Consider the following 17,458-nt stretch of genomic DNA (forward strand, 5'->3'; position numbering starts at 1 on the left):
AGTGAAGAAAGACATGGGAAATAGTGAAGAGTATAGGTAGGTGAATAATTAGTGATGGGTGGTCAGTAATGTGGGATGTGCAGTCCCTGCTGGGACACTGGGAATGGGTTCCTCTGGCTGAAAGGCAGGCATATCTCTCTGACCTGTCCTGCTGTTGGTGCACAGGTAGGTGATTGAGCTGACGGAGCGGTGGATGCACATCACCTTGCCCCACAGCAGGAGCTGCTCGCCTCAGGTCAGCTGTGCTATGGCCCAGGCACCACTGATGGGACTGTTAAGCAAAGTCCAGGGGGTGGCCTCTGTGGGAAGAGGCCAAGGCTGCCCCATGCCAGCCATGTATGGTCACAGCTGCCTCCATGGTGTCCCCACTGCAGGACAGCTGATCAAATTAGCCAGGCTGATGGCACCTCCCAGAAAGCACTTGTAAAAAAAAAAGGCAAAAGACTGCATGGAGTGAGGGGTAAGGAAAAGTAATGGTGAGAAACTGCAGACATTAAAGTTGGAGCAGGAGGATGCTCCAGGGTCCAGAGCACAGGTTCCTCTGCAGTCCTTTTAGAGGAACACATGGAGGAAGCCATGGTGGAGCAGGGAAATATGTGAAGAGGTAGTACAAGAAGTATGGGTATCTTTCTCTCTACAGTGTGAGTTAGGTGAAAAATAGCTTTGAAGGTTTAGAGTGGCATGTTATTTCCCGCAAACTACTTCTGTAAATTTTTTCTCTAAAACATCTTTTTGTGACTTAAATGTGGTAGCATTAGAAAGTTAGTAAAAGCATAAGTAAAGGAATTACATGTAGAATTTCAATTGGAAGGTAGAAGGGGAGAAGTAAAATATAATTGTCAAAAGTATAAAAGTATCCTGAGAATTTTATTGGATAAAATATAGGAGGAAAAAAAAAACAAACAAAACCAACGGAACCAGTAAAAACCATGCTGTTGATACCAGCAAAACTATACGTGTCAGCTTATATGCAAGTATTTGCAGAAGTTCAGCCTGTTGAACTGTGATAAGGTGCTCTGAATGGTTTTTCAAAAATTAGTTCTTGTATTTGAAATTTTAAAGGCAATATTTAAGAGATTATTCCTATCTTGTCAATTGTATCAATTCATATGATTTTAATTGTTTTTTTGTGACTTTGTTATGTATGTACTTTCTGAAATTTTGGCTTTAACATGTCACTGTAGATTTTTTTGAATTAAGTCTGATGACATAAAAACCTTAAAACAGGCTAATGACATTTCTGCTGTTGCTCACTAAGTAGTACTTTCCCTTTAGTTGATGACTTCAGTGAAGAATCATCATTTTACGAAATTCTTCCTTGTTGTGCCCGTTTTCGCTGCGGTGAGCTCATTGCAGAAGGCCAGTGGCATCACCTACTTCTGGTCATGAGTAAAGGCATGCTAAAGAACAGCACAGCTGCGCTCTACCTTGATGGACAGCTTGTTAACACTGTTAAGGTAAAATAAATCCTGACATGATCATTTTTACTTGTTGGAGTGATCTCGTCTCTGAGCATATATATTTGTGTGCAAAACAAGAGGAGCCTTGCAAAAAGAAATCTTTGCTCACTACACAGCTTTGACCCAGCCATAGTCGTGTTAACAGGGGAACATAATGAACACGATACTGAATGAGCAGTGCAGTGCTCAGGGGAAGCAGGCATGGTGCATTGCATGTGAAGCAAGTATGGCATGGCTATGCTGACGACTAGGTTAGAACAACAACAAAAAGCTAAAAAGGACACATTCCAGGACCACCTGGTAGATACATAGCTTTCAAATGAGGGGGAGATTACAAAGTAAGAGACATTTTAAAATTTCTCCTTGTTGTTCCTTTCCCAACCGTCTTGCAACCCCAGAGATAGCATGCCCTTGTCAATTGATTGCCACTGAGATGTTTAATGTTGTTACTAGTTGACTGTGGATGAAATACAGTTGTACAGGTCAGTATTTCATTATTAGCTGGAACAAACTAGGAGGCCACATCCACAAATCATGGAATAGCACTGGTCCTCTCCACCAGTTGCTCTGTATTCATGACCTGTAACTGATAACTACAAGAGTTTTTGGCACCTGGCCACTATGTAGGGAGTAAGCTAATCCTGTGATGGGGTGCAAATTAGGTAGTTTAGCGTGCTGCTATACATAGAATGATACTTTGCCGTGCAAATTTTGCTTTTTTGTATACCTCAATATAGCATTATATTAATTGCTTAATAGAGCATTATATTAAATGTTAGGCTACTTGCTATAATATACTAATTATATCTGGCTCTATGTGACTACATTCAATAGCTGGTAATAGAATTCTAACATGGTAGATAGAAAATGCCCATAAAATTCTTGCTACCATTATATATATATATATATGCCAGCATCTTATCCATATGTACATTTTATCCATACATTTGTCTAAGTGTTGTCTGACAATCTTACTGATTTGAATTCATTGGGTATCCACTTGAGAACAAAACAGCATTAATTAATAGTCTGAGGCATATTTTCACAAGCTGAAGAAGGAGGGGGAAAGGACACCAGGTTTTGAGGTAGCAGTATTGATTTAAAAAAACAAACAACAAAAAAAAAAAACACAACAGTGACAGTCAGAAAGGACCATGGTTTTAGAAGAATGAGGCAGCCTTATTGTTCAGTGTTTTTAAGCATAGAACTCGCACATTCTCGTCTGGTATTTCTATATACACCTTCATGTTTGAAAGCCACTTCTGATCTTTGCATTTACCTTCTGGATAATGCTCTTCACTAACTTTTACCATATGGTGTCAGGCTACTATGCATTACATACCAATCATTTGTATGTCCCTGGTTTGCAAATTGCTTGCCTCAATTTCTAATCTATCTGCTTGCTTTTGATGGTACCCCGGCACTCTCAGTGACTTCACTAAGATTTTCTGAATTTTTATCCCTTACAGCTTCACTATATTCATAGTAGTCCTAGTGGCTCTGGTTCTGCTAATCCTCCTGTAGTCAGCACTGTCTATGCCTATATTGGCACACCACCCGCACAGCGCCAGCTCTCTTCGTTGGTGTGGCGTTTGGGCCCTACACATTTCCTGGAGGATGTTTTGCCTGCCCCAGGTGTTAGCACCATTTATGAGCTGGGACCAAATTATGTTGGAAGCTTTCAAGCAGTATACGTACCGTGTAAGTACAATGGTAACATGTAACTTGATCCAACTTAGTTAAGTCTTTTGCATGCATATTGACAGAAGAAGTGAGAAAAAAGAATACGCAATAGCAGAGAGGCAAAGCTGTTCATGTGAAGAAGATTAGCTGTTATTGAAGGGGATGATATAAATCCAAATTACCATTGTAACATACTTTTCTGGTGGTTCTGATACTGAGGTATGATAGAAGTGCTGGTATTCCTCACCTGGGTTTTAAACTAGTTAGAAAACTTAAACACTGTTATTATTCATGCTGTATATTGTATTTATCTGTAAAAAAGTGAAATTGGAAAGGCATTTGAACTTGTCAGTTTTTATTATAGCACTCATGCTTATTTACACATCTGCCAATTGTTCTGTGCTTTAAACACAGCTGTCTTGAAATAAATTGTTTGTAGGGCCTAGATCAGTCAACTGAGGGGTGAGGGGAAAAAGAAACAGGAGGGATTATAGTGCAGCAGATAATCTTAAATCATGTATTTGGAAAAATTCTGGTTGATTTCATTACAATTTGTAAGTATTCTTATTTGAAACTTAAGGTATTGTAATGCAAAAAGGTATGGAAATGTGCAACTGGGGCAATAGATTCTTGAATGACTCTGGTAAGATGAGCTGTCACAATCAAGATTTTCCTGTTCTGTAAGATTTTCCCTGTCTTTCTGTGCAGTTGACATTTTTCTCCTCACCAATATCAGTATACATTCATTGCTTTATGTAGATATCACTAGACCTTTAATGGAGACACAGAAAAGGGGAACATATCAAGTTGTCTTGTTTTTGGGTTGTGTTTTCCTTTGAGCACCTTCATGCTTTCTAGCTCTTCCAGTGAGAAACCATCCCCAACTCAAGGAAGGAAGTGCAGAGTGCTCAGAAACAAAGTATGTCAAGAGAACACACAGTTGTAGCATTAATGGTCAATGTTTTCCTCAGAGTGGTGATGGAAAAAAATTGCAAGTATAGATAGTGTTGAGGCAGCGAAAGACCAAAGTATTCAGGACAAGTAGATGGTTCTCCTTGCATATCCTGAATCAGAAAGTGTGGGAATGGCATTAAGTTGTGTGCAGATTTGTGTTTGCGCTGGCTTTTTTGACAGATAGTCAAACCTACCAAGTAAGTCTGGGTTTACTTACCTGCTAGTCGTTTACTATTTCTCCCAGAATGCACATTGGATCTGTGCAAGTTGTAATTAGCAAACCACATCACTAAGCTCTACATCTAAACGTCTTTTAAAGACCTCCAGGAATGGTGACTGAACCGCTTCCCTGGGCAGCCCATCCCAATGCCTAACAACCCTCTCGGTAAAGAAGTTCTTCCTAATATCCAACCTAAATCTTCTGTAGCACAACTTTAGCCCATTCCCTCTTGTTCCTATCACTGGGCACGTGGGAGAACACACCAAAGGAGCCTCCTTTAAGGTACCTGTAGAGAGCAATAAGGTCACCCCTGAGCCTCCTCTTCACCAGGCTGAACAACCCCAGCTCCCTCAGCCGCTCCTCGTAAGACTTGTTCTCCAGACCCCTCACCAGCTTCATTGCCCTTCTCTGGACTCGCTCAAACACCTCCATGTCCTTCTTGTAGCGAGGGGCCCAAAACTGAACACAGTACTCGAGGTGCGGCCTCACCAGAGCTGAGTACAGGTGGACAATTGCTTTCCTAGACCTGCTGGCCACACTGCTTCTGATACAAGCCAGGATGCTGTTGGCCTTCCTGGCCACCTGAGCACACTGCTGGCTCATATTCAGCCGACTATCAACCAATATTCCCAGGTCCTTCTCTGCCAGGCAGCTCTCCAACCACTCATCTCCCAGCCTGTAGCTCTGCTTGGGGTTGTTGTGCCCCAGGTGCAGGACCCGGCACTTGGCCTTGTTGAACTTCATACAGCTGACCTCAGCCCATCGGTGCAGCCTACCCAGATCCTCCTGCAGAGCCTTCCTACCCTCGAGCAGATCGACACACACACCTAACTTGGTGTCATCTGCAATCTTACTGAGGGTGCACTCGATCCCCTCACCCAGATCATCAATAAAGATATTAAAAAGAACTGGCCCCAGTACTGAGCCCTGGGGAATGCCACTAGTGACCGGTCTCCAACTGGATTTGACTCCATTCACCACAACTCTTTGGGCCCGGCTACCCAGCCAGTTTCTAACCCAACGAAGCGTACGGCAGTCCAAGCAACAAGCAGCTAATTTCTTTAGGAGAATGTTGTGCAAAACGGTGTCAAAAGCCTTACTGAAGTCAAGGTAGACCACATCCACAGCCTTTCCCTCATCCACCCAGCGCGTCACTTTGTCATAGAAGGAGATCAGGTTCATCAAACAGGACCTGCCTTTCATAAACCCATGCTGACTGGGCCTGATTGCCTGGTTGCCCTGCAAGTGCTGCGTGATGACACTCAAGATAATCTGCTCCATGAGCTTCCCTGGCACTGATATCAAACTGACAGGCCTATAGTTTCCTGTGTATACCCTCTGGCCCTTCTTGTAGATTGGCGTCACATTTGCTAGCCGCCAGTCGACTGCGACCTCCCCCAATAGCCAGGACTGTTGATAAATGATGGAGAGTGGCTTGGCCAACTCTTCCCCCAGTTCTCGCAGTACCCTCAGGTGGATCCTATCCGGCCCCATCGACATGCATACATTCAAGTGCTGTAGCAGGTCACCAACCATTTCATCGTGGATTGAGAGCCACATTCTGCTCCCTGTCCACTTTCCAAGGAAATTATATCTGACTTCCTAGTTGCCTGTGCTGTACTTGTTTCAAAAGTTCTCTCCCCTATTTCAGTAAGCAAGATTGCCATCTTCTGAGAATTTCTTGTGTCTTTAAACTAAGAAGTTAAAAAGCCAATACTCTTCAGGCCTTGTAAAGAGCCTTCAAAGAGCAGTTAGTTCAGGAGAATAGATTACTTCATTTGTTTGCTGAAATGCGGCAGTGTTCTCAGGGCATCCCTGTGAACAGAAGATTTTATTAGGATTTCATTTTTTAGGAAACTGAGACATTTGGAATTCACTCAAGTGAGACTTAACAGAGATGTGATAAGTATTGAAAAATTGTGTAGACCCCCATTTTTGTCACTTATTTCAGTGTTAGATGAGGAAACTTCACGCTTTTTCAATTTTATTAATATATTTCACTGGTGTTGGAGACACCTTTTGACTTGGAATGATGATGTAGAAGCAAGCAAATCTCTTTGTGAAGCTTTCTGGTGCTATGTCATATGCACTAAGTATTGTACACCACCGTCGCTTGTAGTATTTGCAGTGCCTCACAAGAAGCCTTCGGTCTGGGAGCAGTAGATTTAAAAAGAAAAAAAAAGATAGGGTTATACCTCTCTGCAATGCCTGATCCTTTTGATCTTTATTCACTCTTGTATCTCTTGTACCATTTTCTATATGCAGTTTGCTTAGCAAATCATTGTATAAAGCCTGTTGTCACACGCAAATGGACCAAATAATATCATGTTTATTGAGTAGTCCCTTTCACTTCCACCTGAAGAATGGCAAAGTAAACAGCCCTTAGGCTGGACACTAATCTAGAATAGGAGTAATGTTGCCAAAAATTCAGATGAGGAAGAGTTGTGTCTTTTACTTCTTGGCCAAGCCACAAGCTGCCAGTTGCCATTATGTGTTAGTATAGAAGAACTTATTGAAAGGAGAAGGTTTTTTTATGTTGTCTTTTAACTTTAATAGTAGACATGTATGCCATCAGCAGACTTGAACGCCATCATGTTAGTTTTGCCTGTGGTGAACAAATACACAAAAGCAGTATCAAATCTCAGATGTCTATAAAAGCTCTCTTCTGTGCATGTTCTGAAATGTAACTTCCAAATTTTACTGTTAAAACTGAAAATAAGTTCCTTTTTTAAAATGAGTTTTTATTCTGTCTTTAAGGCAAAGATTCCAAATGTGAGGGAAACAACCCATCTCCAGTATCTTTAGTACCTGAAGAGAAGGTCTCTTTTGGTCTCTATGCTCTCTCGGTTTCTTCATTTACAGTTGCAAAAATAAGGAAAGTTTACAACAAGTTGGATAGTAAAGCCATTGCTAAACAGGTACGTTGGAAAATGAGTTGGTTGGTGTATGACTTTTCAAGTCAGTTTACTCATAGAAACTAGGAAAAGTGATGTACTTGTCAGAGTTGCCTACAATGACTTAAATCTTTAAAAAGAAGTGGGGGGCGGAGTGGTGAGATTGTTGATGTATTCTTGTTCTTCAAATTACTAGTAGTGATGTAGCTTGCCTTCTTTTGGAGGTGTTACGTCTTTTTAATGTAGATAGCAGGTACTAAGATGATATAGTTGAACAATACTTACTGAACTGCAGTTGCAGATGAACAAAACTGATAGCTTAGTCTTCCGACTGTGATTCAGTTTTGGAAATCTCTGTGTTGGTTTATGTTTTTCGTTTAAGTAAGGAACCATCTGGATTTTTTATTTTAATTAGATTAATCATCCTTAAACTTTGGAGAGTCCAGATTTCACTGTAGAGAATGTACTAATGACTACAGCATAGTTTAATTCTATTTTGTGTTACTCACTCTATCACAGGAAGAAAATAGGTTGAGTTCAGGCTCATACAGGAAAAAAATCTTTCCTTCATCCTCCTTTTTTTTTTTTTTTTTTCTTATTCCTTAAAGCTGGCAATTTCTTCTCATGAAAATGCCACACCTGTGAAGCTGGTACATAACTCAGCAGGGCACTTGAATGGACCTGCACGCTCCATTGGTGCAGCTTTGATAGGATATTTGGGTGAGTTGAGTATCTGAGAATTATTAGGTTTAAACATCATTAAGTACTTGTCAATAAGAACTTAGTACCAGAAGATGAATCATGTAAATGATCAATGTGATTCTTCTGGTACATTGTTAAATTGATTTTACATTTTTATACTTTATTGACATACCGTTCATCTTTTTTCTTTTTACTGATATGGGATGCTTGTTTCTGTTTATGTAAGTACTGTTGTGGAAATGCACTTAATTGATTTTAGTTCATAAATTATTTTCCAATGTAAAATTTCCATCACCTCTCCTTCTGAGGTGTCATGATACAGTGATATTGTTTTAATAAATTAAGCGGGGTAGACTGCAAAGTATTTGCTTGAACTCCCAATTAATTTATACCAGAATAAGACTTGATTTTAATTAATATATTTCCACTGCCTGTGCTCAGGAGTAAGAACATTTGTCCCCAAGCCTGTTGCCACTATACTGCAGTACATTGGTGGAGCTGCTGCTATTTTAGGACTTGTAGCCATGGCTTCAGATGTAGAAGGATTGTATGCAGCTGTGAAGGCATTAGTCTGCGTGGTAAAAAGCAATCCACTAGCCAGCAAAGAAATGGAAAGAATCAGAGGTTATCAGGTATGTAAGAAATGTCTTTAAACAGACCAGGCTAATTGAATTTCATTGTCTGTGCTCTCAAGTCCCATTGGAATGTGTCATGGTAACCTGAGTTTCTGCTCTTAAGTTTGCTGAGGTCTTGGCTCAGAACATAGATGAGTTATTTAGGATAGCGTTCAAGGAACAGGGTGGAAAGTTTTTCTATGTATCTGTGTCTATTGAGCTGCTCTGCTGAATCTGACTCTTCATTAATAGCAAGGAAGAGCACAACTTAATGGTACTACCCTGTTAATGTGAGCCCGCAGCTCCAAGCCTTTGGAGCTTCTGTCTCAGTGGTCTACCAGCAAGAGAGAAGGATTTGGACACATCAAGGAAACCAAACAAGCAGACTCCTAGAATTGTTATTCTGAGGAGATTGCACAGACTTCATAATTAGTGGTGGTGTTCACTTGCCAACTTAACACCTGTTAAATCTCCATTGGGGTGAAGAAAGTACATTCAGTTATGCAAAAGAGTTATTCAACTGACTTGAAAAAGGTGTTCTCATGACCAGTGAACTTTGTTTCTCATGAAGATAACTTTATTGAAAGTGAAAATTTGTCGTGTGGTTTAGGCAGCATATTTACAAACTTTGTAATGCTAATGGCTACATATAGTTATGTTGAAACCTAATATTCTGTTTAGCCTGTTGTGGACCTTGACTTTGAACAAAAAAATCTAGACAATGTTTCTTGCATAGTAAATGATCTGTGGATCATCACAAAACTTATATTCTGCTTCTATTGACCTCAGCAAATAGCACAGTCTGGGGAAGAGTCATGGAAAATTGTATGTTTTTTACTTGTTGTTTTGAAGTGGATGGTGAAGTTGAGCAGAGCAAGCCAGCATTTAGCTCATGCCCTTGGCTTTTTTGACAAGTAGCAAGGATCTGAGTTTTGTTCTGTTTTGTTTTTCTAGTGTGTCGCTTAATGGGACAGAAAGTTGGGGTTATTCAGATCTATCTAGTGATGGATACTTTTCTTCAGTGACAGAGTACCTCTCATTTGTATTTATGGTGCTCCAAAGGTGCAGAATGGTCTATTGAAGACTGCCGTATCCGCATGTGTCTTGCTTTCCAGGAACACACATGTGAGCCTGTATCACATGCTGCCTTAAGCTGTGGGTAACTACCAGAGAGCTGATAGGTGCATGTGCCTAACTATCAGGGCCTAGATACCATCTGCAGTTTAGAACAGAAACTTTATCATGACCTGGAGGGGATCCTGGGTACACTCTTGTTCTAATCAACTGTAATGCCATTTTCAAGCTTTTTCACCAAAAATTTCAAGCATCAGAGGTAATTTATGGGCCTTCTCAAAAGAGATGCAGCCATTCCACCCATGCTTCATTATGCGTAGATTATGTGCTTGCATTTTAATAGGGTAATAGTTCCTTATCTGTTTATTTGTTCAAGTTGCTGGCGATGCTGTTAAAGAAGAAACGATCCCTTCTGAACAGTCACATACTTCATCTCACCTTTTCCTTGGTGGGAACTGTTGACAGTGGGCATGAGACCTCCATTATTCCAAATTCTATTGCCTTCCAGGATCTGCTCTGTGATTTTGAGGTATGTGAAGCTATGCAGAGAAGTCCTCATGATACTGGCTAATGAGTACTTGAGTAAACTGACAACATGCCTTAAATACTGAGCAACAGCAGATGAGGTTGTTATCCTGCAAACTTACTATTCTGTATATTGTACAGAACAGAAGCTCAGCAGCAAGATTATTGGTAATTTTTCTTGCTGAAATGGCTTGAGTCATTCTACAAGCCATTAATGTGTACCAAGCATGTTCATGTTTTTTGTTGTTCTAGATGTTTTTTAGTTTTCTATTCCACAGTAATTTCCTTTAACTGTGTGTTCTACTGCAGTAAATACATTAAGGTGTGAAAGATGCACTGAAAGTAACAGTAGGAGGTAGATTTTTCAAAATAGCACATGGGAATCACTTCATCATGTGTCTCCTGCAATGTTAATAATAAGGTAGTTAAAAATCTGCTTGCACAGCCTATTGAAATATTGAAGTGTTCTTGTTTTAAACTGGGGAAAGTAGACAAGTTCAAAATGAAATGCTAGTGTAAAAGAGGCTGATTGACAATGTTAATGCAGAGAACTCACCATTTGATGTTTGTCCCTTTTTTATTATCTGTATCTGACACAGACTGAGTGAAACTGTTGTGATTCTCATACACTTCAAATAAACAAAAGATACAACTACAAGATATTAATGACATGTGTCCATTTTTCACAAATGGCTCTAAAACGTGGGATTATTTATTTTACTGTTTTTATATATGCATTTAAGTATGTAAAAGCACTCCTGGAGTCTTTAAAGTGTCCTCCCTCTGAAAAAATGCCTGCCATCTAATATAGCCTTCATATTAACAAAATCAAATGGCCTTGTTAACTTTGAGAGTTTAGAAGACTTGAACACAACTGAAAAAACTATTGCCAAGATTGGTAATACACTACAATTACAGCATAAAAATCAGGAAATGAAAACTGCTCAAGTTTCTTCTTTTTTTTGATAAAGAACATTGAAACTAGAAATAAGTTAATGCTGTTTAAACAATAATTCTTCAGTATTAAAAAAAAAAACAAACAACTATTCTTAAACAAATCTTTTAAATAACAATGGTTTCTTTGTGCTTGCTATTAATGAGCAGAAGTAAATGTACATCTAATAGAAGTTCTTACATGTACCTGATGTAGTATTTGTGGTAGAGGTGTTAAGTTGGATGAACAGTTTAGGAGAGAGAACACACACACACACACGTTAAGGCAAGTCATATGTCTGTGATTCATTAGGAAGATTTTTTTGAGAAGCATCAGGAAGTCACACTTTCTGACTTGCGTTTTTATAATTCCCATTTTTCAATTTTATGTATTTAGAAAGCAGTGAACCAACATTTCATTAAAATTGGATAAATTAGGTGTTCTTAATCTTATGCTAAGCATGGTAAAGGAAAGATTGTTTTGATCATTTTAGATAATATTTAAAGAACAGCAAAAGCAAGGAAACTTTCATTTCAGACTATCTTACACACCTGAACACAAATATTAATTATACTTTCTTCAATAGCAAGCCAATTTTAAGATTTTAAATTATAACTTTGAGTTTTCTGACTTGATGTATTTTATTACTACTTTTGAATAATAGTTTGGGGTGCTGTTTTTTTCTTTGTGTGTGTGTGTTGTTTTTTTTGTTTTTTTTTTTTTTGCTAGTAGATCTAAATTGTTGAAAATGCTGTGCAGAAATTTCTGGGTAAAGATTAAAATGGATGAAACAAAACACCACACAAAACAAAAATCAGGGAACGCCTTGAGTTCAGTGCTGGCAGAAGACAGTCAATTTCACAAAGAGAATCTTTGCTTCAGCCAAATCATCATATTGGTCCCATTCAGCATTTCACATCAGTGCTGTAAATCTCTAATAATTCCTTTGGAGCTAGTGGCATTGTACCACCTCTGTAAAGAAGAATTCCAGAAAGTGATAAACATTTTTGTCTATAACTCTAACATTCTACTGTAATAAATTTATGGAGACTATCAATGGGTACCAATGTGTGTTTCTTTAGTCTTTGCTAGTATGTTTAACAGACAAGTGAATTTGAAGAAGGAACAATTGAGAGGCTTGCAATCAGGCCAGGTAAATAGTAACATAGGCAACAAGTTTTACTCTATTCAAGCTTTTCATAACTTTCACTGTATGAAGCTCAAATGTCACCTCTGAATCTTGAACTGGATTTGTGTGCCAAACTTAATGTTGTTTATTCTTTATTTCAGGTCTGGCTTCATGCACCCTATGAGCTTCATCTGTCATTATTTGAGCACTTCATCGAACTTCTCACAGAGTCCAGGTATAAGTTGATGCCGGTGTACTGGTGAGACTTCCAGGATTAGGTAATATTTAGAGGGAGCTCTAGTTTTCAAATGACACCTCCTTCCTTCCTTCCTTCCTTCAGTGAAGCAGCGAAGAATGCTAAGTTAATGAGGGAATTCCAACTTATCCCAAGACTGCTCTTGACTCTTCGAGATACGTCTCTGTCCCAGCCTACTATTGCTGCAATTAGTAATGTGCTGAGCTTTTTGCTTCAAGGCTTCCCCAGCAGCTACGACTTGCTCAGGTAGCCCACACCTATGTTAATTCTGGCTTATGTGTTCTTATTATGTTGCTGACCTTGGTTAAAATTACTTAGCGACAATACTATTGTGGAGTAACTAATGTCAAATGTTTATGTACTGAATATTTTATTTTAAGTGACTGAGTGCATAGGTATAATAGTTTTGGTAATGCCTTGATTTCTCTATTAAATTCAGTTTATATCTCAACTAATACAACTGAATGATTAAACTGGCGTAGTGTTTTTCAGGCAGGTAGCATTAATGCTATCCATTGTTGGTGTGACATACTGAACACTTTTAAATACTGATTTTTATTTCAGGTGGAATATGAGAATACTTCAGTTAAAATGCAGTTTTGATTACTCTCTCTCACTAAAGGCTAATTTAAAGATGTTTTTTCTAAATTATGACTACAGAAAAATATTTAAGATTGTCAGTTATAGTACTATTAATTATGACTGAAAATTACATTAATAGTTGCAACTCATACACACAGGAGTATTTGAAGTCCTTTTAAACAAGTTAAACTCATTGATAACTTAATTTTTTCATCTCCTGTTTGATTATAATGGAAATGAATAAAATATTGCCAGGCTTAGATACTCCTTGTGTATGAATGGGTCATAATTTCAGGTTCTTATGTTAAGTACAATTAAAGGTTTTTGAAAGCATCAGAGAGTAATTCAAGAATAAACAGTGTAGATGTTGTGCTTAAACTACGATGGAATAGATTCTACAATACAAATCTGAGTGTTCTGACATAACTTCTTTTGCTTCCTGGAAATAAAAATGAAACATATTTTACAACTTGAGATAAGTTACCGTAACTAAGGACGTGTTGAGGACTTTTCCAGAACAAAGAGGAATGTATTCAGTCTCCTTTCTTTTCATAGTATATCATCATCTTGTTCTTGAAAACCATGACCTTGTTATATCACCTGTAGCTGTAGACGTGAATGTTATACCAGATGAATGATTTTTTGGGATGTAATACTTGTTCGGCTGTAAAAGTTGAAGAACAATGTTTTGTTCTGTTCTTTAACTTGTGGTGTTCATTTTACTAGGACTTGGAGGTATCTCCACATTTGCTTTCTTGAATTTCAGAGTTGTCAAGTCCTGTAACTACAGACTTGTTTGCCAAGACTCTATTAATTACTGTACATTACTTCAGTTTTGGGCGAGTAACTTTAGACTGAGGCTATTTTTATCAGCTTTTAGGTGTTGGAAAGTTGATGTTTTTGGATAATGCCCTTTCACTAGTGTTGTGATTTTACATTAGATGGAAATTATTCATAGATATGAGTTCATCTGTCATATCAATGCATGATGTTATTTCTGTGTGTGTCAAGGTTTGGACAGTTCATCTCTTCCACTTTACCTACGTTTGCAGTCTGTGAGAAGTTTGTAGTCATGGAAATAAACAATGAAGAAAAGCTTGACAGCGGTAAGTCATTGCATGCCTTAGAAGCAGTAGAAGAGAAATAGTTTATGATCTCTTCTGTACTTAAATACTTAAAATGTACAACAGTATCATTAACAGCAATGCATTTTAGTTATAATATGGCTGCCAGGTTAACTGTGGAACTTGAGATTTGTGTATTGCATGCAAAGCGGTGCAAAACCCATGCGCTCTTATTTGTTTTCCTTCACTTAGTACTGAATGTTGTCCTTCTGCTTCACCCACTTGTTCTTTCCTATCAGTTTTGCATCTCAGTTTTGTTATGGGGAGGGAAAAAAAGAAAAGAGAATGGTTTGGTAGGTGCATCTGGTAGGTGTGCCCTCCACATGTGGAGAAATGGGAAAAACAATTCACGCAGTGTAAGGTGTTTTTTTCCTCCTTAAATATATATATTTATATAATATGTATGTATATATATCCGTACTTCAAGAGTATTTCTGTTTATTTTTTGAGAACATTTCTAACCTTTTTCTTTAAGGGAAAGAAGCTTTTACAGTTGTGGATTTGATTAGTCTCCCCTAGTCCAAATGATTTAACCCAGCAGTGGATTTGAACCAAATAACTCAAGTGGGTGCTCTAAGATGCTAAGTTTCTGCATCTCTTGCAATGCAGGTAGGCAGGGACCAGAGAGAAGAACAGGGTTTCTGTTGCACAGTTAGCTTGATTCATGTTGTTTCCTGAAGAACAAGGTTAGGTGATCTGCACATTGATCATTCACATGTCTCTCCTTTTTCTGAACACTTTCTGTCATTGCATTCTCAGAGATGATGAAATTCCAACAACTTCTTCGGTAAAAAACAATGTCTTGGGTATAGGAGAGAGATCCAAATTCATGTTCCCTCTACAGGCTGGCCATATTATTTTTTTTTTCTAAGCTAAGCAGAGCTTGTGCTGCTTTTTGTCTACCAGGGACACTAGAGAACCATGGGGAGAAAGGCACACTGTGTCAGGAGTGCTAAGGGAAGCTTGAGGCAAAGGACAGTAGATTTATAGGTTATTGGTCTTGATCAGTTATGCTGTATTGCTGCCTTTGAAGATGCTTTGTTTTCTTGTCTGTGACTTAGGCACAGATCTCTGGCCCAGTATGTGTCCATTTATCTGTCTTCCTTTTTTGCGTGTCTCCGCTTGAGTAGTAATTTTTTTTTAACATTGTGGAAAACCTGCTCCTCCTTACATAAAGTAAGGTACTAATAGAGGGATTTAAAGAATAGCAGTGAAGTTAACCTTGAGCTGTGTGTATTAGCACATTTTGGAAGAAGTGTGTTTGACTGATAAGGGGTTTCGGGTTCTGACTTGATTGAAAAGGAAATTAATTGTTCTTCCATTTCTTACATTTTGTATAAGCCAGAAAATGTTAGCTTTATTTTATTTTATTTTATTTTATTTTATTTTATTTTATTTTATTTTATTTTATTTTATTTATTTTATTTATTTTTTATTTTTATTTATTTTTTATTTTATTTTATTTTATTTATTTATTATTTTATTTTATTTTATTTTATTTTATTTTATTTTATTTTATTTTATTTTATTTTATTTTATCCCAGATTGCATAATGTTTAGCCAACTGTTTGGAGTTTTTATGAATCCCCTTTTTTCCACACCCTTTCCTTTGTCAGTTTTTATGCATCTGCCTGCCAGGAACCAACTGGCTTAGCTAATGTGGACCGCCTCAGTTTAGATAACTGTCTGTGCTATCCTTCTGCCCATCTTTCAAATCGACCAAATGCTGTGTGACAACGATAATGGGGCACCAAACATTCCTTGGCAGTGTGCGCCAGGTCAAGCATAGCAAGCTGTCCACAATAGAGCATGGCTTTTTCTTGACCTGAGTAGGAACATATCGAGTTTACTTGTGTATGGAATTTATGAATAGCATTTAAATGGTTGGAGTTCTAAAAAAAAAATTTTTTGCTTAATTCTTTTTTTTTAATTCACATTAATTTTGCTTAACTTTTTTTGTACTTGATGTCTAGGAACAGAAGATGATTTTGGAGGACTTGTTTCAGCTAACCTTATTCTCCTGCGGAACAGGCTTTTAGATATACTCCTGAAACTTCTATATACATCTAAAGAGAAGACAGCTGTTAATTTGCAGTAAGTACAAAAAACTTTAGATCTAGAAACGATATTATGTTTTTAATTTCAAAGGAGAGAATTATACGGTCCACACTCTATTCACTAGTTAAATTGTGTAATTTCATAGGAACTGTTGAAGCATTTACACAGATTTTTTTTTTTCCCCTTTATTAGGGCTTGTGAAGAACTGGTCAAGACCCTGGGTTTTGATTGGATTATGATGTTCATGGAAGAACATCTGCATTCCACCACGGTCACAGCTGCCATGCGAATTCTTGTGGTCTTGTTGAGTAATCAGTCCATCCTTATTAAATTTAAGGAAGGTCTCAGTGGTGGAGGCTGGCTTGATCAGACGGATTCAGTCTTGACCAATAAGATTGGTACTGTGCTAGGTACAGTATGAAAACTCTCAGATGGATACATCCTTTCTGTTACTGTTGTTTCTGCTCTGATCAGATGATGTTGCCCTTCATTTTCCTTAGAATTAAGAGTTAGATTTGCTAAGCAAAAGAGAGCAACTGCCCTTCAGCTGACATTGCACAGATATTGTTACAGTTCAGTCTTAGCTTTTTGTCTGCACAAAGCCTGCATAGCTGAACTGCAATTGGTGTCATGTCACCATCAATGTATAGTTAAGTAAGCCCCATGGGCAGGCACATAACGACCTAAATGCTAAGGCAGCATAGCATCACACGTGTTGTTGCAAGGTGCTACACGCAAACTAATTAAGAAAAATGTAATTGTTACATTAGTCATAGTATCACAGAATCACAGAATCACAGAATTTCTAGGTTGGAAGAGACCTCAAGATCATCGAGTCCAACCTCTACCTAACGCTAACAATCCCCACTAAACCATATCCCTAAGCTCTACATCTAAACGTCTTTTAAAGACCTCCAGGGATGGTGACTCCACCACTTCCCTGGGCAGCCCATTCCAATGTCTAACAACCCTTTCAGTAAAGAAGTTCTTCCTAACATCCAACCTAAAACTCCCCTGGCACAACTTAAGCCCATTCCCCCTCGTCCTGTCACCAGGCACGTGGGAGAACAGGCCAACCCCCACCTCGCTACAGCCTCCTTTAATCATGCAGTTTTAAATCTGTGCTGCTTTGTCTAGTGAATTCTGTGCCAGTAGATACACCAGTTGGGATTTGTTCTTCCTTGGGAATTTGTGTGTGCAAAGCATCATCTCAGTCCTTCATTTCCTCTGCCTAGCTTGCTCTCGTGAT

General features: G+C 38.4%; 1 protein-coding gene across 9 annotated transcripts in view; it reads left to right on the forward strand.

The window, feature by feature from the left end:
• The window catches only part of WDFY3 (WD repeat and FYVE domain containing 3), a 190,970-nt gene that overhangs the window by 122,175 nt on the left and 51,337 nt on the right, over window positions 1-17,458 (forward strand). For 8 of the 9 annotated variants that reach the window (XM_084518372.1, XM_084518373.1, XM_084518366.1 and 5 more), the window contains 11 exons: window positions 1,276-1,457; window positions 2,930-3,161; window positions 7,075-7,235; window positions 7,820-7,931; window positions 8,355-8,545; window positions 9,978-10,130; window positions 12,351-12,424; window positions 12,530-12,691; window positions 14,039-14,133; window positions 16,125-16,245; window positions 16,402-16,619. In XM_084518372.1, the coding sequence (XP_084374498.1) occupies window positions 1,276-1,457; window positions 2,930-3,161; window positions 7,075-7,235; window positions 7,820-7,931; window positions 8,355-8,545; window positions 9,978-10,130; window positions 12,351-12,424; window positions 12,530-12,691; window positions 14,039-14,133; window positions 16,125-16,245; window positions 16,402-16,619 (1,701 nt within the window). The remainder of the gene's footprint in view (window positions 1-1,275; window positions 1,458-2,929; window positions 3,162-7,074; window positions 7,236-7,819; window positions 7,932-8,354; window positions 8,546-9,977; window positions 10,131-12,350; window positions 12,425-12,529; window positions 12,692-14,038; window positions 14,134-16,124; window positions 16,246-16,401; window positions 16,620-17,458) is intronic. The other variant, XM_084518368.1, reaches the window with a different exon arrangement.

This window comes from Aythya ferina, assembly GCF_964211825.1.
Source record: "Aythya ferina genome assembly, chromosome: 4".
Lineage (NCBI taxonomy): Eukaryota > Metazoa > Chordata > Aves > Anseriformes > Anatidae > Aythya > Aythya ferina.